Below are 23865 nucleotides of genomic sequence, written 5' to 3' on the forward strand. Positions count from 1 at the left end.
TTAGTCACGTAATCCTATTTGAATATGAAACAAATGCTGATACAAAGTTGATAAAAATCCAGTAGCCTAAATCTTTCTCCAGCAAACTTTCCGGGCTTGAAATTATGTCAGCAGAAATTAGCCATTGTAAGTTAGTCAAAAAGATACAGAATGCATGGCCTGTTTAGAGTAAATCTGAACAACTTGTGATTTTATTGAAAACCAAAAATTATGTGAAACGTTGATATAAAATATTTTGGATTGATTTTTGCTGACATATATAATCGTGGGTATTTTCCTGAAAATGTATTTAATTTATTATTTGAATTTAAATAATTTAATAAGGGGGTAACATTTAATAATCAGAGTTGGGTAATAACGAGTTATGTTTACTTTGTTACAGTTTTAATGCATCATATTTTAGTCTTACTTGAGCAGTTTTTAAAAGAAAATTTTTTTTTAGTATTTATTTATTTATTTTTTTAGTATTTATTTATTTACCTTAGTCATTACCTTAATTTTCATTAGGGCCCGAGCACGATACGCATGAGCTCCCCAGTGAAACTGAAGAAATTATATTTCTTGCTTTCTTTTTTCTGCAAAGGAAACTCAATTTTTGGGGCCTCAACATGCTTGAAAACTCACCTAACTTTGCACATATTTCAGACGTGGCGAATAATTTCGTATTTTATTGGTTTCGCAAATGGGCGTGGCAAAATGGCTCGCTAGTGCCCGCTACAGAGCAGGACAATGTTTCACCTACATGTACGAAATTTCTAGGGTATGTGTATTATGTCCAGACGTACAAAAAAGCCTCTTGAAGTAATGCCCAACAACCAACAGGAAATCGGCTATTTTGGATTTACACACTTTGTACTTTAACAAACTCCTCCTAGGGAATTAGTCTGATTGACTTCAAATTATGGCTGTGCAGTCTAAACCCATTGACGATTAAAAGTTGTGCAAATAGTGAGTTTCTGTGGCGTGGCGTCAAAAATCGATGATTCGCCATAAAACAGGAAGTTATTGTAACTTCAGTTTACATGCTCACATCTGCACCAAATTTGGAATATATTCCCGCCCTGAACACATCCATATGCCAATATTCACTCAAAGTCATAGCGCCAACTGCTGGCAACAGGAAATGACACGATTCAACGCTGTAATGTACTTCTCCAAGCGGGTAGGAAACCCTTAACACATTGATGAGGCCATGTTGTAAAACTTGTAAATTTTCGCTTAACGCCTTGAAAGTGGCGTAGCGGCGAAGTGCCATGCTTTGCCATGACACAGGAAGTTGTTGTAACTTTACTGTACATGCTCACATCTGCACAAAACTTTACGTGGTTGATCATTTTCCCGCCCTGAACACGTCTACACCAATATTAATTTATAGTCGTATCACAAGTGCCCTAGAGCGCCACAAAGGAGACACAGGAAGTGACGTATAACACTTTCATGCAGTGTCCGAAGCGCATAGCAAATTCACAACCGCACCGGCAGAGCTCCAGATTGTGCAACGCGGCTGCCTCGCACCCTGACGCACTACAAGTGCGAGGGCCCGCCCAATGCTGCTTGCAGCTTTAATTTCTATTTTATATTTCAGATGAAAATAGCATTTCAATGGTTGAGTGCTCCTTCGGCAGTGTTATGCAGGCCTGGCATTCTGTACCTGGACAATCAGAATCTGTATATAAGTTGTAATACATTTGTATTGGACTATGAACTGTCTAAACATTACAAATTCATGAGTCATAACATTGCACAACGTTTGGAGCTTTAAGGCCTTACGGACAGCAGCTGGATGTTGACACATATTGAGGCGTATTGGACAGGCAATTCAGGGTGGTCATGGTCTCCCACGGCTCACTATCTAAAGAGTGAGCAATCAGAAGCAATCAGTCAGTAATCACAAATAGCTACATATAATTTTATTATTGTATTGTACCAAATGGTTTAAAATACAACACTTCATTTAGATTGCAGATAGGGTAAACGATGGCAAAGTACAGCAGACTTTAGGTCAAAGCTAAAAGAAAAAAACAGGAGCAAGAGAGAGAGAGAGAGAGAGAGAGAGATCAAAACAAACCATTAATTGATGTAAGATGTAACATTTACATGTTGTGACAAAGGTGTTGATTAATACAGACACAATGTTTTCTGCTTTGAAGCAATATGCCACCTGTTGCTCTTGTTGTGCAAAATGATGAAGCAATCTGCAATGTTTATTCTCTTGTGTCTCTAGCTTTCCTACTGGGTATTGAAGTCATGCTTACAACAGATGGGGACTAAATTATCTTCCACTGTTTTTCTTCTGAGTTGTTTTTGCTCATGTGTAACCTTTATTTCTGTTGTATTGCATCATTGTATATTTGCACAGTGTCACTGCAATTTTTTAAAATAAATATCATGGGAATTCTGGGGCTATGTTGCAGGCTTCACGCTTTATTGAATCTTATCAGAAACACATTGTAGTCACTAACAAAGTTGTTACACAATTATTCATAAACATCTGTTCAACACCAGGGGTGGTCATGTAGTGCTTTGACATTTTTTAAGCAGTTTTTACTACTAAGTGGTATTAGATTTTGCACTAACCACTAGCTACTTTGTATCTAATTCAAAACTGCATCCACATAGATTGAGGATATTATAGCCCCACACATTTCCATCTGTCTATACCTTGTTCTTCTACTGTAAACTACATAGTATCTATGAAATACCATATTGACGTACTTCCCCTTCACATTTGCTTTATCCATCAATGTTACTTTTTCAATTTTAGGATTTCCTATAGATACTGGTTTAAGAAAACCTTAATAAACCTGAAGGGAAGCTGAGAGGAATTACAGTCATGGATCCTTAGCATGCACAGCTACAACTTGGAAGTCCAACAAGCAGAGCCTAAAATGGCCAACTTACAAATCAGCAGTATTTTCACAATGGTCAGAAGTGCTGCAAGCCATATCTTGAGATGACTGAATAAGTGAGTTTTCAAAATAATGCAACAACAAAAAAAAGGATAAAATTCTCATTGTGTTACTAACCCTAAGCTCACCAAAGAAACTGGTTTTAATGACTGAGATTTCCAGAGTCATTTTAACTTTGGCTGAACTATAGATTGCATTTTTGCATGAAATAAGGACAGTAAAGTCTGACTGAAATATTTTACAGTATAGTCACATGAAGGGCCACTATGGACAGGAGGGATGACAGGGATACAGTAATTACATAAACTGTGATAAAAATATTGGTGCATGCAGAACACATATCCTGCACATCTCGTCCATTAAATGTATCCAAAAGTGATTATGTTTACACACCAGTTACATCATAAACAGTTTTTTTTATTTCTGTTTAATATTTATCAAAATACAAACTCTAGTATCATGAATGAACTTTGGCTGTAGTGATTATTAAAAATAATGTGGCCTTGATGCAGCCCCTTTGGAGCAGATTAAAGAGTAACTTTTACTAAAACCTACTGATTTTGCTTTATGTTTCTCACATTAAAAGTACTTTGGGTCTGCAGTAGCCGATTGTTCAGGAGGTGTAATCCAACATTTTAGTTTTTAGAGAGGAAGCTGGCAAGAATCTGTTGAATGTTGATCTGCAACTTTGCTTTTGTTTTAATTCTTGGTTTGTAGTTCTGATATATTTGATTTTATTTTGTAACCTCATAGCCAGTAATAAAAAGTACATCAAAGACTTTGCATTTATTTAAGGGCACTTAGAATAACAAAATATCTTTGTGACTACAGACAGCCCAGTTAACAGTTAGCAGTGTTCTTATGAGTAAATCTGAGAAGCTTGATAAATACGGGCTCTGATAAAGCTGATCATCAGTCTTTGGCCTAATGTGTTCTGGCACCAAGTACACTTATGAATACCATATGCATTAATATGGTGTTAGTTATGGCCAATCCATGATTTGTACAGAAGTCCGATAACAAATCACCACTTGGATTTAGGTCGCGGAAAGAAGTTAACAGGTTTTTTTTTTATAGATTTTAGTCTACCAACTTGCTTATATGGTGCTACAACTACTACTACTAAATGCTGACACTATCAATATACAGTATGTTGCTGTTGTTGCCAGTAGTTTACCAATATAATATTGTTCACATTGCCTATTTGTTACAGTGTCAGAGGCTGTATTCATAGGCAATGCACTTAGAATGTTTTCAGAATCTTCTTAAGTTGTAGATTGGTGGTATTTCTAAATAAATTTGCAAAAAAACAACATGAAAAAACTGGAATATAATTAAAGATTTATTCACTGAAACAAATTCCTACGCATTATGGAACATGATACAAAATGAAGAAGCACAGATTACATTTTGTTTGAAAGAAAAACACTCAAAAGAGACAAAAATAAATGATTTGGACAATGGTTAAAAACATATATCAATATTAGATGTCTTTCCCATTATGTGTTTCCTAGTGTTCAGCTCTGGCCTAAACAAAATTACATAACATTTTGGCAAAAAAATGCAGAGAAGTAGCCCATAACTGGAGGCCAGAATAGCAAATATCTCTACAGCTACAGTAAACTTCCCAGGAGAGCTCACATATGCTGGGATAAAGGTGATCCAGACTGCGGAGAATATCAGCATGCTGAAAGTGATGAATTTAGCTTCATTGAAATTATCAGGTAACTTCCGTGCCAAAAAAGCAAGTACAAAACAAAGGACAGCTAGGAGTCCTATGTATCCTAACACAGCCCAGAACCCTACATCTGAGCCAAGGTTGCACTCTAGTATAATCTTTTCTTTATAGTATTTGATATTTTTGAAAGGGGAAGGAGGGCTTATTGTCAGCCAAAGTATACAAATCAAAACCTGTATGAGAGTTAAACCCAGAACACTGAGCCTCTGCTGTGCAGGCCCGAACCATTTCATCACAGTACTACCTGGAAGTGTGGCCTTGAAGGCCATTAACACCACTATTGTTTTTCCCAGAACACAAGAGATACAGAGGACAAAGGTGATGCCGAATGCTGTGTGACGCAGCATACAGGACCACTCAGAGGGCCGGCCTATGAAGGTCAGAGAGCAGAGGAAACACAGGGTCAAGGAGAAGAGCAGCAGGAAGCTCAGCTCAGAGTTGTTGGCTCGAACTAGTGGGGTTTCTCTGTGGCAGTAGAAGACTAGCATTGTGATCATAGTTAGAAAAAATCCCAGCAGGGAAAATAAGACTAACAGTGTTCCCAGGGTTTCATCATATGCCAAGAATTCTATTGCTTTGAGGATGCAGGCATCTCTCTGCTCATTGGACCAGGACATTGGTGAGCATTTCATACAGTGTATGGAATCTGCAAATCAAAAAGCAATACAGAGAAATGTGACGGAATGGATGTTATGGTTTCAGAAGTTAATGCTTAACACTGCATTTCATATTTTCTATTTTATTTTCATATATGTTATTATATGTAATATATTTTATTGCATTTCAAACAGCAAATTAAATACTGGTAGATACCTGTTGAGTTACTGATCTCGCCTGCTGGACAGGGTATGCAATTATAACAGCAGACTGGCTTTCCTTTCTGGAGGACCTTACGAGTTCCTGGCAGACAGCTCTCACTGCAGACTGATACAGGCACCTCATACAGTACACACATGAACACAATTTGTATGCTACCTGTACAATATGTACAGTTAAATGCACATCAACAACATAAAACACATGCATATCAAGGGTTTTAGAACATTATACAGTAAATTAGTGAACAGTTAAGGAGTCCAAACTTCAGTTTCTGCTTTACCTCTGTCTGCCCATTTCCCCAGACAACTGGGATGTTATGCAAGATGAACTGATGAATCTCTGAAAGAGAAGCATCATAAATGCCAACTGTTACTCCTTCCATGGTTCCCTTGTTTGTCATTTGCAAATTAACAAGGTCATATCTTGCTGGTAAGTCTCCATTAGTGTCAAAATAAACTCTTTCCCCTCTCTCAGTAGTGAAATTCACACTGTTGAGAAAGTGCAAGACCTAGTAAAAGGAAAATATACAGAGATTAAATTACATAAAATGACAAAGATTCTTGCAGTTGTCATTCTGTCACACTTCACTGGTGGTTCCTCACCTGCCATGGCTGAATTTGTTTGCTATCAGCGCAACTCCCATTTAAAAAGGGCCCTTTACCCCTCTCACATTTAATCAGGTTGTCAAGAGCATGACCCACTGCATAAACTGCCTTGTATACATTATTAGTGAATCTCAGCTCAGCCACATCAGTGAACTCTGAGTCGACATTCTGCAGGCTCTCAAAGCCGCTGCATGGCTGTCGTTGTGCATTTGCAGTTTTATTCAGAGTGCAGTCAAACACATCTTCCCAGAAATCTCTGACAAACTGACTGTCAGGAAACTGTGAGGGATGGAGTTGCCTCAGGTGCTCTTCCAGCCCTGGGATCTGAGCTTGGCTGACAGTGAAACCTAGTGAGCCTACCAGGATGCTGTGTCCTTCACTGTCAGTTAGAGAGTGATCTGTGATCCAGGCGTCACTGCCAACCCACTGCAGTCCTGTAGTGTTCTGTTTGTACAACTCTTTTGCCAGCAACTTCATTTCTCTGTGCGACATAAAAGCCATAATAACTTTGGAAGTGGCATGCATAATGATCTCTGTTATTCTCTGCAGACTGTCAGGTGGATCTGACAATGAAAATGTTTCAAAATACTCAATGCACACTCCATATTCTTGTGCAACTTGAATAAAAGCAGCTACACCATTGAGGCCATATTCGTTATCCACAGCTAGAGCCCCAATCCAGGTCCATCCAAAGTACTTGACCAGCTTTGCCAGTGCTCTACTCTGGAAGTAGTCACTAGGAATAGTTCTGAAAAAAGTGGGATACTCCTTCCTGTTGCTCAGACAGGCACAGGTCGCAAAATGGCTGATCTGCAGTGAATGATACAAAGATCTTAGAGGCAGTGAAAGAGAAAATATTCAACATTACTGCATAAACACTATTTAGATTCATGCAACATTTACATTGCTGTACATTTTAATCAACTATAGATATTTCCAAGAGCACTCTTAACACAATGGTAACTAAATATTCACACTAACTAAACTTTCTTTGACTTACCACAGGTATCTGAAACCTTCCAACAATTTCTGCAAATGCAATAGTTGGTCTTGATCCTGAATGTCCCAAGATAGCTTGCACTGTCTCAGTTTTAGTGCAGTTGTCGTCACTGACTTCTCCTTTTAGTCCACTCACCAGTGCCAGCGCAGCTCTCAGTATGTCCATTGTTCCACAGTTATCATAGATCTTGTAGCCAAGTTTAACATTAGGGAGCATATCAGGATTTTTGTTTATCTCATTTATAGCAAATATCGCTGTTTGAGCGAATTTGAATTCTCTAAAATCAAAGCTGGGGGTGGTGAAAGATAGAATGAAATATATATCATTATGTTAATGTCTCAAATCCAGCACAAAATACACCTTTAAAACAATTTTAAATATATAGCCCTAATAATACATACTCGTTGCATTTTCGTACTTCTGGAATTGTCTCAAATGTGTTAATTACATAATCCTGTGCTGTGCGAAATGAAAAAATGCCTCCAATAACAAGGTCACCATCTTGGGCCAGTTCAGCTGGTTGTGCTGTGCCTTGCAGTCGGCACACAGAGTCTGCCTTCCCCATTAGCAGAACCAAAAGGAGCATCCTCAACATCAGCATAGCTCTGCTCTTCAGGCCAGGCAAAACGGCTCTACAGCTCATGCCAGGGCTTTATACAGGTTCAACAACAAGGGGGAAGTTGTCATGGTTGAACTCAAGACTCAAGAGACCAAAGGAAACCAAACAAGTTAAGCCAAAGATCTGTGAAAATGTGGATTGTATTTTTTGATTACCGTTTCAAAAACTCTGTTACATGTTGGAATTAAGTATTAGGCTTGTGCATTTATTTGTACTTGTATTTGATTGAAATGATTGTATATTACATTGTGTTAAAATTTGTAATCTCGATATGCTATGTCTCAAATGAAATGATATGTAGTGGAAAAACTACTATAATAGCACAATGCAAGTCTTCAATAAAATTTAGATAGATGTCTACTTGATAGTCTGGTTAACACATTATTATGTAAAATATATAATGGCACTAGAATGCCTTAGCAACTACACTACTTTACATTTTCAGAAGGATTATGGTGCCCCCTTCCCTACCATATTCTTTTTTGTATTCTTCTCTGGTTTCAGTAAAATAATATAACATTTTGGAATAAAAATACATATGAGCAGTCCAAAACTTGAAGCCAGAATAGCAAATATCTCCACAGCAACACTGAACTTTCCAGGAGAGCTGACATACGCTGGGATAAAAGTGACCCATACTGCGCAGAATATCAGCATGCTGAAGGTAATAAATTTGGCTTCATTGAAATTATCAGGCAGTTTTCGAGCCAGATAAGCAAGAAAAAAACATAAAATGGCCAGAAGTCCTATGTAACCAAGTACAGCCCAAAAGCCTACAGCTGAGCCCAGAGCACACTCTAAGATGATTTTGTCCTTGAACTCCTTAAAATTCTTAAATGGAAAAGGAGGAGATATTGTTAACCAGAGAATACATATGATGACTTGTATGAGAGTGAAACCCAGAACACCAAGTTTCTGCTGTGCAGGCCCAAACCATTTCATTACATTACTGCCTGGAAGTGTGGCCCTGAAGGCCATTAACACCACTATTGTTTTCCCCAGAACACAAGAGATACAGAGGACAAAGGTGATGCCAAATGCTGTGTGTCGCAGCATGCAGGACCACTCAGAGGGCCGACCGATGAAGGTCAGAGAACACAGGAAACACAGGGTCAAGGAGAAGAGCAGCAGGAAGCTCAGCTCAGAGTTGTTGGCCATGACAATAGGAGTCTGCCTGTATCTGAAGAAAATTAATGCCACAACAACAGTCATGCATGTTCCAAATAGGGAGGCTGCAGTGAGCAGTGCTCCCATTATCTCCTCATATGACAGAAACTCTGCCTCCTTCCTTACACAAGCATCTCTTCTCTCATTTGACCAAAACTCAGGATGGCATCTCACGCAGGTGATGGAATCTGAAAAATAATATTGAAGCAGTTTAGACTTGCTCAATGCATTTGCCTTTTTTGTATTGTATTTTTGTGTTGTATCTTTTCTGTGTCTACAAGATTATGATATTAGGATTACCAGATAATAAATGGATAACCTTGATGACAGCTACATCATCATGAATCATTTGGTTCTTATAAACACAAGATAAAGTATAATACATTTTTGTTCAATTGTTTTGCTTTCTTTCTTAACTAAGCATTAAATATAGCATTTACATATATTGTTTATTTAAAGGTATCATAATGTAATGTTTGCATATGCAAAACTATCTGTCAATGCATTTATTACACTGAGAATAAATATCTGCATGCTAGGAAATCACAAGGAGGAGGTGACAAAATACCCAATATTAATAACTCATTTACCCAATATTAATTTAAGAAGGCAGGTGTGGGGATTCTTTCCGCGACCTAAATCCAAGTGGTGATTTGTTATCGGACTTCTGTACAAATCATGGATTGGCCATAACTAACACCATGTTAATGTATAGGGTTATTCATAAGTGCACTTGGTGCCAGAACACATTAGGCCAAAGACTGATGATCAGCTTTATCAGAGCCTGTATTTATCAAGCTTCTCAGAATTACTCATAAGAACACTGCTAACAATTGACTTAAGACTAAAATGGCACTTTGAGAAGTTTGATAAAAACTGGCTATGGAGAAAACTGTTAGATGACCCAGGAAGGGAAAGCAAAGCTTGGCTCAGGCTGTGTTCAGCAGAGAAGGAGAACTGCTAGAAAATGGATTGATGGATGGATTTCTGACCTTGTGACCAATATGGTTGTATCAAATAATACACTGGTGCTGACAATGCATGCCACAATCCCTGACCCAAGAAGTATGAGAATGAATGGGCTAAAAACAACACAGACTCCCCCAATCCTCCCAGGAAATTTCCCATTTTACTTTAAACAAGGACATTCGAATAATTTTAAATACACTTCAGTTGTATACATTTTGCATAGTGGAGCTTTAACATTGGTATTAATTTCCAAGACTTGCTGATTTCAGACTTATGTATCAGTATTTGTTTATAATATTTGATGCACATATTTTTGATGTAATTACCATACAATCCTTGCATGAATTCCCCAATGCCTTTGAAATCAGATTACAAAATGATGCCATTTCTTAAAATTAACATGTGAACATGATACCTTTTAGGCTTTTGTATTGTCCTGTTAAATATTACTACACCTGTGATGTTACTTATTTCTCCCTCTGCACATCTTAAACAGTCATAGCAGCAGACAGGCTTTCCTTTCTGAAGAACCTTACGAGTTCCTGGACGACATTTCTCACTGCAAACTGACAAAGGCACCTGCATGAACAAAACGACCATGACAAAAATGTATTGAAATTCACCACAAGGTGTTATCTTTGCAAGCATATCTAATAACTAGTAATATATGCAATTAAAATAGACTGTCATCAACAATTACAGTAATCACATGGTAACTTACCTGTTTTGAGTTCTGTGCCCAAATGAAAGGCTTATTTTGCAGATCCAGCTGTTTGTCTGCAGGTAAAGATGCATCATGAACACCGACTGTGACAAAGTCCACAATGCCTTTTTCTGTTGGCTGCCAGTTTATGATTTCATACTTTGCTGCTGGGTCTCCATTCTCATTAAAGTAAACCTCATCCCCTTCCTTTGTTTTGAACTGAATCTTTCTTATATGCTGTAAAATCTAAGATATGCATCAATGTATATCATTACCTGACAACCATGTTGTAGGTATATTGTCTCAACAACATAATGTACAGAATGCAATAGTTTATTTTTCAAAATTTCACCAATTTTCTATGTTAATATGACTTAATGTAAAAACAATCATTTTAATCAATGATGTTCAACTCACCGTGAATGGATCTAGCTGTACCTTGTTGATACATGTTTGACTACAGTTGAGAATATTATGAAGTGCGTGGGCCACAGCATACACCCCTTTATAGACATTGTTAAATATAGGCATGAGCGACATATCACTGAAGCTGTTTTGCACTCCAGTCAGATCTTCATGTCCAGTACATTCTCTCTGATTCCCTGCAGATGACTTTGACTGCCCGAACTTACAGCTAAATAATGCCTCCCAAAACTCTGTAAACATTTCATTATTCGATGAATTGAGTGGCTTCACATCCAACATGAACTCTCATGCCACTGACATGTGCTCTGGGAATGGCCAGGCCTATGGCACCATCCAGAATGTGATGCCTGTCCATGGCTGCAGTTTGGGAATCCAAGATCCAAGCCTCACTGCCTACCCACTGGTACCCAGTCAAGTTGTGGTAAGACAACGCATGTATTAGCACATCCATATCCATGTGGGAGAGGAAAGTGACAATCACCTTGGAAGTGGAAGACTTGATAATGTCAATTATCTTTTGCATTTTCTCTTGTGGATCGGTTCTAAAGAAAGATACAGAGTATTCTAGACAGATGCCCAGCTGCTGGGCAGTTTCTGTGAATGTGGCCATGCCATTATTGCCGTAATCATCATTTGTTCTAACAGCTCCAACCCAAGTCCAACCAAAGTACTTGACCAACTGGGCCAGGGCTCTGCTCTGGTAGTAGTCACTGGGTACTGTTCTGAGGAAGGATGGGTACTTGGTTTTATCGCTAAGACAAGCACAAGTAGCAAAGTGGCTGATCTAAAAGAAAAAAGAAATGCACAAGGATAAAGATGTAAAATATAAAACATTAACACAGCATATGCTATGGCTAGCTGGATATAATTTCATTTCTACCAAGCTTACCCACCAGTGGGATATGAAAGGGTCCGATGACAGTAGCTATAGCCATGCAAGGAGAGGAAGATGTCTCTCCCATAATGGCCTGCACTTGGCCAGGTCTGGTACATGGTGCCTCAGAGGATGCAGACACCACTTCGTTACCATTAGCTAAGGCCAGTGCAACCCTCACACCTCTGGCAATGGAGCCACATGCATCATAGATCTTATAGCCCAGAGATATGCCAGGCAGTAGGTCTGTGCTGTTATTAATCTCTTCAATGGCAAACAGCATAGCCTGGGTAAACTGGAACCCTCTGAAATTCAAACTTGATGCAGAAAGTTGTAAATAATTGAAATAGCAAACAATTTGTCCCTGAAGTAGAAACAATACCATAGCGAATTATAGCATTTCAGGGCATTAATACACATAACAGCAAATGTTTCATACTTTAAGGTTTGATAACATTTTCTTTACTTGTTATGTATCTCACTTCCTCTTACATATTTTAAATATAAAAATATTTATATTATGCTTAATTTACCTGGTGCATTGCAGTGGCAGTGGTTTCTGCATGTAGGTATCCTGTCTGTCTTTCCAGCTGCTGTGGAAAGAGAAGATCCCCCCCAACATAATGTCCCCATTCTTAGATAGCTGGGGGTTCTCAGGATCCCCTGTCTGCCTGCACACCAGCTCCTCAGCCTGAGAGACAGATGCCATCAAAAACAGTTGTAAGAGTACCCCACCCAGCTCTGGCCACTTATGTGTGTATGTCATACTGTCTTAAAAAGCTAATGTAAATCAAAGGCTTGCACTGATATTTATACTTTTTGGAACTGAAACAAAAAATAGAATAGTGACGTTTCATCTCAGTGGACTGACAAGCTGGGGCAAAGGGAGGGAGGTGCCCAAAGAAAAAAAAAGTTTTGGGACTTAGTCTGTTTAAAATCTTAAGTTTATAGTTATTAGATAATATTAGATTCCCATAGGAAAGCAAAAAGTAGTTGTTTCTTTCATTTCTTCTAGACACTAATTTTTCCTTCTCAAATTCAACTCAGGAGAAATAACCATATACAAAGTGCTGGTTGCAAATTAAACAACCAAGCAAACCACCATCCCCTGTGGAGATAACTGACTCACCTTGACCTTGTCCAGAGACGTAACCTCTGCCGAAACTAGGGTTGTCTGGACCTCTGATTGGACAAACGCCATAAAAAAGACCTGAAACTGGATCTTCAACGCACTCACAGGCTGTTATCAAAGGAAAGGGTCCCGTTTGTTTACTCTTCACACATATTGGAATATGGAACTAAGACAATCAAAGACACCCAATCTCATTCCCTTTACAGGCAAATTCTGCACCAAAAGTACAAATGTGAAAACGGGTAAATAATATGGTACAGAAATATTATCATGTGTTACATAATCCACTTTCCTGGCTCCTGGGCCAAGGAGCCAGGAAAGTGTTTTATTGTTTAAGCTGATACCGTGCTTCAAATTCTGCTTCTAATATATTTTCTTATTAAGAATGTTTAACAATCAATATTGTCTTGGGACGTATTCAGTTAGCCTGTTCTGTTCATCTGCTATGATCACTATAAAATGTGTTGTTTTAACTGTAACAATTCTAATTGTTACGGATGATTAACTACAATACTTTGCCTTTCTGGGCGGCAAGGTGGTCCGGTGGATGGCGCTGTGGCCTCACAGCAAGAAGGTCTCGAGGTCAAACCCCGGTTACCCCGGCCTTTCTGTGTGGAGTCTGCATGGTCTCCCCATGTCTGCATGGTCTCCCCATGTCTGCGTGGGTTCTGTCCAGGGTGTACCCTGCCTTTCGCCTGATGTCAGCTGGGATTGGGCTTCAGCGGCCTTGTAGGCATGATAAGCGGTTTTGTCTAATGCTTAGAAATTAAGACCTGTGTAACTGTTTATGGTATTTAAGAAAAGTATTGATATTGTGCAAAGATGTGTGATTAAACAAGCGCAAATAGACTTTAAGACATTTCTTTAGATTAAAGTTAAAGCTTCAAAGCACAAAAGGTGACTCCCACCAAGGGACACGCCCAGTAAAGTCACGAACAAAAACAACCCAGAGCTGTGAGCTTTTGCTCTTGTCTCTTTCCTTCTTCCTCTGATCCTCCCTCACAACATCCAGCATCCTGTTCCCAAAGGTCCGGCCCGGAGAACCTCTGCGACTTCCAAGTTTTACTTTGTCTCTTTCACAGCAACATTAATTATCTTCATGAGGTCTCGCAAACCTTTATCTTTTTCTTTTAATTTACGTAACTTTTGATTGAGAAACAATGAAGTTTCTTTTAAAACCTCTCGGTCTGAATTAACTTCCATTACTCCCAACGACAGATGGAGTTACAAGTTCCAGCATCCAAAAGCCGCAGCCGAAGGACCCCGGGTAAACCCCCAGGCAGAACCCGGTTCGAGCCACGTCCGTATGGCGAGTCAAGCCCGCCGAGAAGCCGTGAAAGCAACGAAACCAAGCCGCCAGCTATAGGTTGTAGCAGGTCTGAAGCTACGTATAATTTTAATACAGTTATGAAAATTAATATTTCCGGGAATATTAATTCATACCTCGAAACCAGGGGCACCATCTAAAGATTTGCTTGTCCGCCCAAGGCTTTAGGTCCTTGAGTATAGCTTGATAATTACACAAATTTCTGGTAATTCATTAGTTATTAATGGTTCAGTTATTCTGAAATCGTAAACTTTAGTCAATCAGTCAATCTCAAATCTGAGGGTAAGTCCTCTATACAGGGACCCCGGAGTCTTAACAATACACACACAATATCACTGTGATCAAGGTGAAATTTATTAACTAACAAAAGGGAGTACAACAGTGGGAGTATGTGTAAATGTGGGAATATTACAGGGACAACAGTCAACATGAAAACCAGAAGGTAATGAACAGAGTATGTTAGGCTCGATGGAATTTCAGTTTATATTGTAGAGGGAGAGGATTCTAAGAGGATGAGGGAACGAATGGTTGGAAATTACGTTGCAAATTTAGTTTGAATAACCTAGGGGTTTATTAACTATAGATGAGGGCCAACTAGAGAACACCAACGAGTCACAGAGTGTAGTTTGTTTTGCCTTACTTTTGTCGCAATTCCCTTGTAGCAAAGGCTCACTGCCGGTTGGCTTGTGGATGTTGTCCTGGCCAGACACCCCAGTGGCGTCTCGAGTTGAGTTCAAACCGGTGGATTCGTTCCGCAGTCCTTTGCGGGAAAACGCTTGCAACAACGGTTCATTTGGTGTAGCTATAGCTCAGCGGAACACACTCCAGTCGTTGGAGCCGTGACTCCGTTCATTCAAGGCAAGAAGTGAACGGGCTTCTGAGCTTCTGGGTCCAAAGTTGCTTAGGACAATCGTATGATGTTAAAACAACAAAATCAAATAAGACTCATACATTCGCCGTAGGTTCGCGGGGCCCCGGGAATATAGGCTATTTAATGTTGCTGAGTTTAAACAAGTCTGTGGAAAGTTTCATCCCAGGCAGCTCCAAACAAAAATTAAAATCAAATCTCCCGCCAAGAAAATTGGGGATTCAAGGGCAGTAGCTTTCTCAGCTCGTCTGAAGGAAATTTTAAAGTAGGAAACGGAAAAAAGATCAGAATTTCAAAAGTAAAGGAAGTTAACGAAAGCGTAATTACGAGAGGGTACACGAGAGTTTAGTTTCAAGATAGTTTTTTTTAGAAGAGCGAGAGACAAAAGACAACAAGGCCTTTTATCTACCTCCTCCAGGACGTGGTGACGTCAATTTGGGAGTGGGTTTCTCTGGGGGGAGTTACCCCAAAAGTGTTAACTTTTTAGTGGGATAAAGAAAATATATATATATTGAGCGTATTTTCATTTAATCTCTCTCTCCACAATATCGACATTTGAGAAATACTTAGTTCTAAACATTCAGATAAAGACAAGCAAAACAAGACTAAACACTTAGAGGATTAAAGGTTCCTTAATGGTTATAAAAAAAACTTAACAAAGCTTAACTACATGTTTTCAGTGTAAACTTGATGGTTACAGTTTTTAAACTCAAGAGACAATTTAGATGTAAGCATGACAGCAAAGAATTCGTTTATACCATTACATGGTGATAGATATTTGGCGCTCATCGTCGGTGTAAGCCGAGTTTTAAACACTTGTGTGTTATACCTTTTCTGTCCCCTTGGTGGAGCTTGGGTCGTACGAGAAAACAGTAGACATTCAACTTTGAGATTTACCACTTTGCTAGGAACTGGGAAGCTGGTTACACACACGAGCATGTGGATGAATGTTTTAGTAGGAAATTGTATATGAAATGTTTAACTAAAGCATTAGTTAATACTATACAGACAGTGATTACTAGGGAATAACTGGGAGACAAAAGAAAAAGAGGAGGTTAGGGAACTCTTCAAGATTACTTTCTTATGGTTCTCCTAGTTTTCAAACATCACTAAAAGAATAGAACAGGGTCATTGCTACTAACTAAGAGGCAAACGCCACTACTCACTTAGCAAGGGTCATTATTTAAACAGATCGAACACAGTTTATAATGGAACCTTTGTTGGTTCGAGAAAAAGAGGGGTTGTTAGGGCCTTCTCTTTTGCAATCCTGGCTTATCACATTTGCACATCGGCTAGAGAGAGGAGGGAGTGGTGTTTTAAGGCTCAGCGTTCTGAGGGAAAAAGAGTCACTTTTGATGTCCGGAGGTGATCTGTGTAGAGAGAGGGGTCGGACAGGCCCTTTGCTGTCCTGATAAGTGTCTCCAGTGACACCTTTACGGTGAGAGAGGTTACTAAGGCTCTTTGAATACACAATCCTTAAGCGATGTCATCTCTGCAGATCCTTACCAAACATCAGGCGATGTCTCTGGTCTTTGCATGTAAAAAGGCCAACTCCAGGGGAGGAAAACTCCCCCCTTTCTGGCACTATCTGACCTCACCTCCCTTTTTGATTGAGGCTGGTTGATTCCACAACAGGGTCTTCAAAATAACGACGACTTTGGAACACTATGCAGTAACTAAGGCAAACAAACTCTACATTCTGTGGTCAAGTTGATGTCCTTTAGTTATGAAACTAATAGCTTAAACTTAAACTCAATTATCAACTTAGAACTTGCATCCGTTCATTTTCCTTACTACATTAGTCATATTCTTTCCACAATAGCCGAACCAAATTCACATTGAACCCTATTACTTCTGAACTATCTCCCATTGATTCCATTCTTTTTGTTGTTTTAGTCATTGTTGTTTATTTCCTTGATATCCATTTACCCTCACTTGTATTCATTTTAGTTGATCACAGGAACGTGTCTGTTACTTGTATTTACCCAAGTCTACCCAGGTCAATGCACTCATCCTCAGATTTGAGAGACTGACTGATTTATTAAACTGATTAAAAATAATTGAAAAATTATTAACTAACTGATCACTTGTAATAATTGTTTTTTTTGTATGTAATTATTAAGCTATACCCAAGGAGTCCTAAAAGCCTTGAGCGGACAGCTAATTTTTAGGTGGTGTCCTCCGTTTGAACGAATGTTAATGTTATAAAGTTTCCCCAATATTATTATTCATAATGTCATTAAAAAAGTGTAGGTTCACTACGTTTAAGTAAAGGAAATATTGTACTATATTTAAAGACAATTAGTTATTTACTGTTAATTGTAGCTGGATGGTGAAGTGGCACTTTTGTAGCTCTATGAACATGACCGGGGTTAAAATCCCGCTGCTAATGGCTTTTTAGGAGCAATAAGCAGGTCATTAAAACTCAAAAAGATATAACGATGAGATCTCACCTGTTATTTCCATTTTCTCCTATTGTAATCTCAATTCATTATCCATTTGTCTTACAAGTCTCCAAAACTCAATCTCTCCATAACTCGTAACAATTCAGATTGATTTCATCTCAAAGAGATAAAATGATGAGATCTTGTAAAATTTTTCTTATTGTTATCTCAAGTCTATATCCATGTGTCTTATTTAAAGGCCGATCGCTGTGCTGTTCACACTACACAACTTGCTGTCTTGTGATGGGAGTCTTGAAGTCCTTCGGTGACACATTACATGAGCTGACAGCGGCTGTGGCACCCGACACTCGTCTCCAAACAACGTTTTGTCAAAAAACACACGTGAAATGTGAAACGGGAAATGACGCGACCTACACATGAAACAGTTGTTGTTTGATATTGTAAAGATAGCAGTTATAAAGACAAAGAATATGGGTGAAAGAATGGATTAGCACACACAGGTAGAAGGGATTGTCTGAGCTACAGAGAGAGCTATCTCATCTTTTCTCTTCTAAGAAGCAACAATTCAGATTTAAAGGGGCTATAAGTTTTTGATTTTAATAAATCAAATTTTCATTGCCTTATTGTCAACAGGCTCAAAACTCACTTAGAAATGAAGCACACGTCTGTTTCCTCCGTTGCTTGCCACCAGCCACTATTCTGTTTTAATGTGAGGTCTCCGGTTCGGATTCAGCCCTGTGCGCTCTCCCGAGCCTCTCTCAGACTACAGCGACAACGCGGCAGCTAACGACATCTTGTCCACTAACACCATAAAACAACCGGCTAACAGCAAACACAGGCTCCACGTAAGGATACAAAACAACAATAAAGGTTTATGTGCTGAAGCCCATCAGACCAAACGGGTTCAGATGATGTCGAGTAAGAACAAAGTGAGCATAAGTAAAGCTGGAGAAACACAGAGAAAGTCGCTTTTAACATTACTTCACCAACTCATGCCACCCATGTTACTATCCTGTGTACCCCTGTTGATTTAGCCTGCAAGAAAGGATGTAACGGCTAAAAGCAAATGTGGAGCAATTTGTTTACTAATGTTAACCTATAGTGAAAAGCAGCAGGCGAGCTAACGATGTAGCGCCTCGGCTAAATGCAGTAAATGTAACGTTATCATGTAACAAGCATGGATTGCCTTTTTTCGTGAGTATTGAGCCCATATGCGGCTGACTGCGCTGAATGAAAGGTACGGTGCCGGTGTTGATCTGCCTCTGAGATGGGAACATCGAAGTAACAGAGCCTGAACAATGTCACAAAGCCACAGCCTGCATTCTGGTGTTCCCGTGTTTATTGCGGTATTTCTGTATGAAAGTGGTTGTATTTCGGATTATGCTCGCTCATGATTTCAAGGGAGCACGCGTACAAGCACACACCTTGTTGCAATCTTAGAGCCGCTCCGCTAGTGGCCGCTGGAAACTCCATAATGCCCCTTTAAGTGACCTCAAAAAGATATACAATTAAGATATTTACATAGATACTGTTCAGGTCAATATTTGACCCAGCAGTCAAAGTGGAGGCTAAAAGTGGTCAGAAATGTCAAATAAAGTGTGTCTGTGTCAGAGCACGTTGAGTGTGTGTCTTGGGATCAGAATAAAAACATAGTAATCATTTTCTTTCTAGGCTGCTGCTGGGGGAAAGAGGAAGATGTGCCAGGTCTGCAAGTCATCTGATGACATATAGACGAGCATGACCTGTGTAAAATGTGCAAAATTCATCTGCACAAAGCACACTGTGATGACATGTCCCTCATGTGCTGTGTAGATGCACATACATGCACCTTGTTCATTTCCGCCTATTCATTTTTGTTTTGTATTTCTGGTTCTACATCGTGTTTACTATCACAACGGGATGACATGTCACTTGTGTGCTGAGGAGACTCACAGACGCACATACACATGCACCATTTTCACGTTGATTATTTTGTTGTATTGTTATTTTGTTAATTTCTGGATCAAAAACAGTGCTTAAATAAAGTTTATGTTCAGTACAAATCCTCATGACTCATTTGAGGAGGCTTGTGCTAATTTATCAATACTCCATAAAAATTAAAAAGTAAAATTAGAAAAAGTAAAAAATCTATTTCATGTACACCCATTGTATTTTATATTGATGTCTTTCCAAAGTACTTTAAAAAAAGGTTTTAACATGCATTTTATATTAAAAACAAGTGAATTATCCTCATTGAACCACAATCTGTCAGAGGTAAAGAACACAGTTGCACTAAATATTGATTGAAATGATTGGTAACAGAGTTAATAATGAGATATAAACAATATTGAATGGGAATTTTTTTCTGGGACACTTTTGGTCAAATTGACCCAGGAACATCATTACTGATTCATTCTGAAAACGAACATAACAGTAGGGTTAAGTCCAATTTTAACTCTTCTGTTCTGCTCACTCTGTTTTGGTCTCCACCAACTCTTTAGCTTTTACATGCTCTACCATGCTCACCAGCTAGTTGCTAACTTTGTCAGTGTGACATCTGGGTCTTGGCAGGTGGCCTTCCGTGGATATTAGCTAAGTACAGCCTGTTGTGGCTGAGTGTGGTGAAAGTGAATCAAAGCTGTAAAGTTATGGGCTGTAACAGACTTTTTGTCTATGAAATTGTGGATTTTATTCTTTGATTACAATTTCATAAATTGTATTGAATGCATTTATTTGAACTTAATCATATCTATATTGGTTGATATGATTGCATATTACATTATCTTAAATGCCGTCATTAATCACAAATCATGTCACAAATAAATTATATAGTGGAAAAATACTACAGTAGTCCAATATAAGTCTTCAATAAAATAAATGTCTAAGAAATTCCTTGAGCACAGCAACAACAATCAGGTGCTGCTAGATAGCAGGATGTCTATGAAAAATCAAAAAACTAACTACCTCACACTGGTCTGACTTTACTATCTTTATTGTGAGCAACGCATTTCACCCATTGCAGGTTGGTTTTTCCTTCAGAGAAAGTTAAGATACTGAATGTCCTACCCTCCCCATTAGGGATATATACTAAAGGGAGGAACGTCAGGCTATTTTACCTTTATGATATTGTCTTGTTGTAATTCCTGTAACTTGTGTATGTTTAATTCTTAAAGTGGATATATTTATATACCATATATTGTAATGTTTGTTGATCTGTTTGCATGTTGCCGACCAGCTTGGCAATATGGACTGGAGCAAGAGTTTAAGAGTGGTGAGTTTTTAATCTGTAACAAAAATTTCTTTCACCCATAATGTTTTAACTGAGCTCTGTCTCTACATCACAGTAACAATTTTAAATCCATTGACTGCCTGGAGGGTAGCTAGTATTTGGAATGGAGAGGAGAGGTGTGTGCTGGAGCTCAGTGTTTTTGAGGGCGTGTCAGACTAGTCACTTGTGACATCACAAGAAAGGGAAGTAAAGACTGGACTACAAATGAGCTGTTTTCGGGTAGTTCAGAGCAGAGTTTTCTGTAGGAGATTGGAACTTTTTGATCTGTTTGGATAATAAGCACATTCTTTCCGTTTATATTGTAATGCTTTGTATAGGATGTTAATTTTATAGGTGTCATGGAAAACATGGATTGTGCTGGTCTCATGACCTGCACAAGGTCTACTTAACACACCTGTGAGTGCTTTTGCAATTTCACTATGTGAGCCTGAGGAAACGCGTTGCTCACAATAAAGATAGTAAAGTCAGACCAGTGGTTTGTTTTTTGATTAAACATAAATGTCTATTTGACAGTCCAGTAAACAAAGCAATACAAAAATTGTAATGGATGTAGAATGCCTTTGCCACCCTATCATTTTATGATTTCAAAAGGATTATAGTGCCCCCTTCCCCATCATATTCTTTTTTGTATTCTTCTGCGGTTTCAGTAAAATAATATAACATTTTGGAATAAAAATACAAATAAGAAGTCCAAAACTTGAAGCCAGAATAGCAAATATCTCCACAGCAACACTGAACTTCCCAGGAGAACTGACATACGCTGGGATAAAAGTGATCCATACTGCACAGAATATCAGCATGCTAAATGTTATAAATTTGGCTTCGTTGAAATTATCAGGCAGTTTCCGAGCCAGAAAAGCAAGAATAAAACACAAAATGGCAAGAAGTCCTATGTAACCAAGTACAGCCCAAAAGCCTACAGCTGAGCCCAGAGCACACTCTAAGATGATTTTGTCCTTGAACTTCTTAAAATTCTTAAATGGAAAAGGAGGAGAAATTGTTAGCCAGAGGATACATATGATGACTTGTATGAGAGTGAAGCCCAGAACACTGAGTTTCTGCTGTGCAGGCCCAAACCATTTCATCACATTACTACCTGGAAGTGTGGCCCTGAAGGCCATTAACACCACTATTGTTTTCCCAAGAACACAAGAGATACAGAGGACAAAGGTGATGCCGAATGCTGTGTGACGCAGCATGCAGGACCACTCAGAGGGCCGACCGATGAAGGTCAGAGAGCACAGGAAACACAGGGTCAAGGAGAAAAGCAGCAGGAAACTCAGCTCAGTGTTATTGGCCCTGACAATAGGAGTCTGCCTGTAGTGGAAGAAAATAATTGCCACAACAGCAGTCATACATGTTCCAAATAGGGAGGCAGCAGTGAGCAGTGCTCCCATAATCTCTTCATATGACAAAAACTCTGCCTCCTTATTTACACAGCCATCTCTTCTCTCATTTGACCAAAATTCAGGATGGCATCTCACACAGGTGATAGAATCTGAAAATTATTAAAGCAAGTGTTAGACTAGTTCAGTACATTTGTCTTTTTTTGTGCCTATGTTGCATCTTTTCTGCCTACAAAACAGACAATACAAGATAAAATTATGCTATTATGATTACCACATATTAAATGGATAACATTATGACAGCTATTTTCATTAAATATCTGAATCTTAAAGATACAGTATAATCTATAAAATTTCTATCTTAATACCTAAGCATTATACATTTTGTTTCTTGAAAGGTATCATGCTGTTGTGTTTTTCAAATGTAAATGTTCAATCCTGTAGCGGAGCTTTAATGTAATTCACTTTCAATGCATTATTGCATTGATGTTAAGGATGAGGAGATGAGGAAAATACTGTCTTTTTGCAGTTTGAGTGAGCTGAACCTTTAATGACCATTTCATAACTTGTTACCCAGAGTTTTTCCATATTTATAATATTCTTATTAAAATATTATTAAATTATATAATATAAAAAACACACTTGAGTTGCATATATATTTTGCATTGGTGCTTTAACTTTGATATGCATTTCCTGTGTATACATTTATGTATATAGACAGACTACATATTTAATATATATATATGCCCTATATATATAAATCTCCCATGCTTTTGGAATCAGATAAAAAAAAACTGTGCATTTTCTTAAAAATCAAATGTGAACATTACAACTTTGTTTTGTCTTGCACCTGTAATGTTGCTAATTTCTCCCTCTGCACATTTTAAACAGTCATAGCAGCAAACAGGCTTTCCTTTCTGGAGAACCTTATGAGTTCCTGGGGGACATTTCTCACTGCAAACTGACAAAGGCACCTGCATGAACAAACCAAAAGTTTATCTTTGCAATCAATCTAATATTGGTTTTGATGCACCAAGACCAAACTTTATGATACAGTAACAACAATTAATACCTTAGTCAATTCTAAAAATCTAAATTTAATGACATTAACATTTGCAGTTATCACATGGTAGCTTACCTGTTTTGAGTTCTGTGCCCAAATGAAAGAATTATTTTGCAGATTCAGCTGTTTGTCTGCAGGTAAAGACGCATCATGAAAACCAACTGTGACAAAGTCCACAATGCCATTTTCCTTTGGCTGCCAGTTTATAATTTCATACTTTGCTGCTGGGTCTCCTTTCTCATTAAAGTAAACCTCATCTCCTTCCTTTGTTCTGAACCGAATCTTTCTTATGTGCTGTAAAATCTAAGAAGATTTGCATAAATGTAAAACATTACCTTACAAACATTGTCGTCATATAGGCATTTTGTCTCAACAGCATGATAAACACACTGCACAATTTATTTTTCAAAATTTAAACCTGTTTTAAAAAATATGATTTCATCGAAAAATAACAACTTAAGTCCTTGGTCTTCAACTCACCATGAATGGATCTAGCTGTGCCGTGTTGTTGCATGTTTTATTACAGTTAAGAATACTGTGAAGTGCGTGGGCCACAGCATACACACCTTTATAGACGTTGTTAAATATAGGCATGAGTGACATATCAGTGAAGCTATTTTGTACTCC

At 38.4% G+C, this 23865-nt stretch overlaps 2 protein-coding genes, 1 long non-coding RNA gene and 1 pseudogene across 3 annotated transcripts in view; 1 reads left to right on the forward strand and 3 right to left on the reverse strand.

Moving 5' to 3' along the window:
- Positions 1-4373: 4373 nt before the first annotated feature.
- Positions 4374-7636, reverse strand: LOC123986127 (extracellular calcium-sensing receptor-like). The gene is made up of 6 exons (XM_046074221.1): positions 7473-7636; positions 7072-7360; positions 6069-6881; positions 5747-5974; positions 5482-5584; positions 4374-5293 (listed from the first exon to the last, which is right to left on the reverse strand). The coding sequence occupies exons 1-6, from the start codon at positions 7634-7636 to the stop codon at positions 4374-4376; spliced, it is 2517 nt and encodes an 838-aa protein (XP_045930177.1).
- Positions 7637-8140: 504 nt separating this feature from the next.
- On the reverse strand, positions 8141-12487 carry LOC123986128 (annotated as a pseudogene).
- Positions 12488-13926: 1439 nt separating this feature from the next.
- On the forward strand, positions 13927-19497 carry LOC123986203. The gene is made up of 3 exons (XR_006828816.1): positions 13927-14065; positions 14180-14337; positions 19233-19497. It is a non-coding gene; the product is annotated as an uncharacterized LOC123986203 (long non-coding RNA).
- A 1925-nt stretch (positions 19498-21422) lies between these two features.
- Positions 21423-23865, reverse strand: part of LOC123986129 (extracellular calcium-sensing receptor-like) — a 9298-nt gene continuing 6855 nt past the window's right edge. The window contains exons 2-5 of the mRNA XM_046074222.1: positions 23719-23861; positions 23314-23541; positions 23026-23149; positions 21423-22327 (exon numbers count right to left, since the gene is read on the reverse strand). Of these exons, the coding sequence (XP_045930178.1) occupies positions 21423-22327; positions 23026-23149; positions 23314-23541; positions 23719-23861 (1400 nt within the window). The remainder of the gene's footprint in view (positions 22328-23025; positions 23150-23313; positions 23542-23718; positions 23862-23865) is intronic.

Source organism: Micropterus dolomieu, linkage group LG17 (genome assembly GCF_021292245.1).
Source record: "Micropterus dolomieu isolate WLL.071019.BEF.003 ecotype Adirondacks linkage group LG17, ASM2129224v1, whole genome shotgun sequence".
Classification (NCBI taxonomy): domain Eukaryota; kingdom Metazoa; phylum Chordata; class Actinopteri; order Centrarchiformes; family Centrarchidae; genus Micropterus; species Micropterus dolomieu.

Bases quoted from the DNA above. Each gene is read 5' to 3' on its own strand.
- LOC123986127 (XM_046074221.1), bottom strand. From the start codon at position 7,636: ATGGGGAAGGCAGACTCTGTGTGCCGACTGCAAGGCACAGCACAACCA. The intron at 6,882-7,071 runs GTAAGTCAAAGA...CATTCACTGCAG, and splicing joins GAAGGTTTCAGATACCTGTG to ATCAGCCATTTTGCGACCTG. The intron at 5,975-6,068 runs GTGAGGAACCAC...TCCTTTTACTAG, and splicing joins AACAAATTCAGCCATGGCAG to GTCTTGCACTTTCTCAACAG.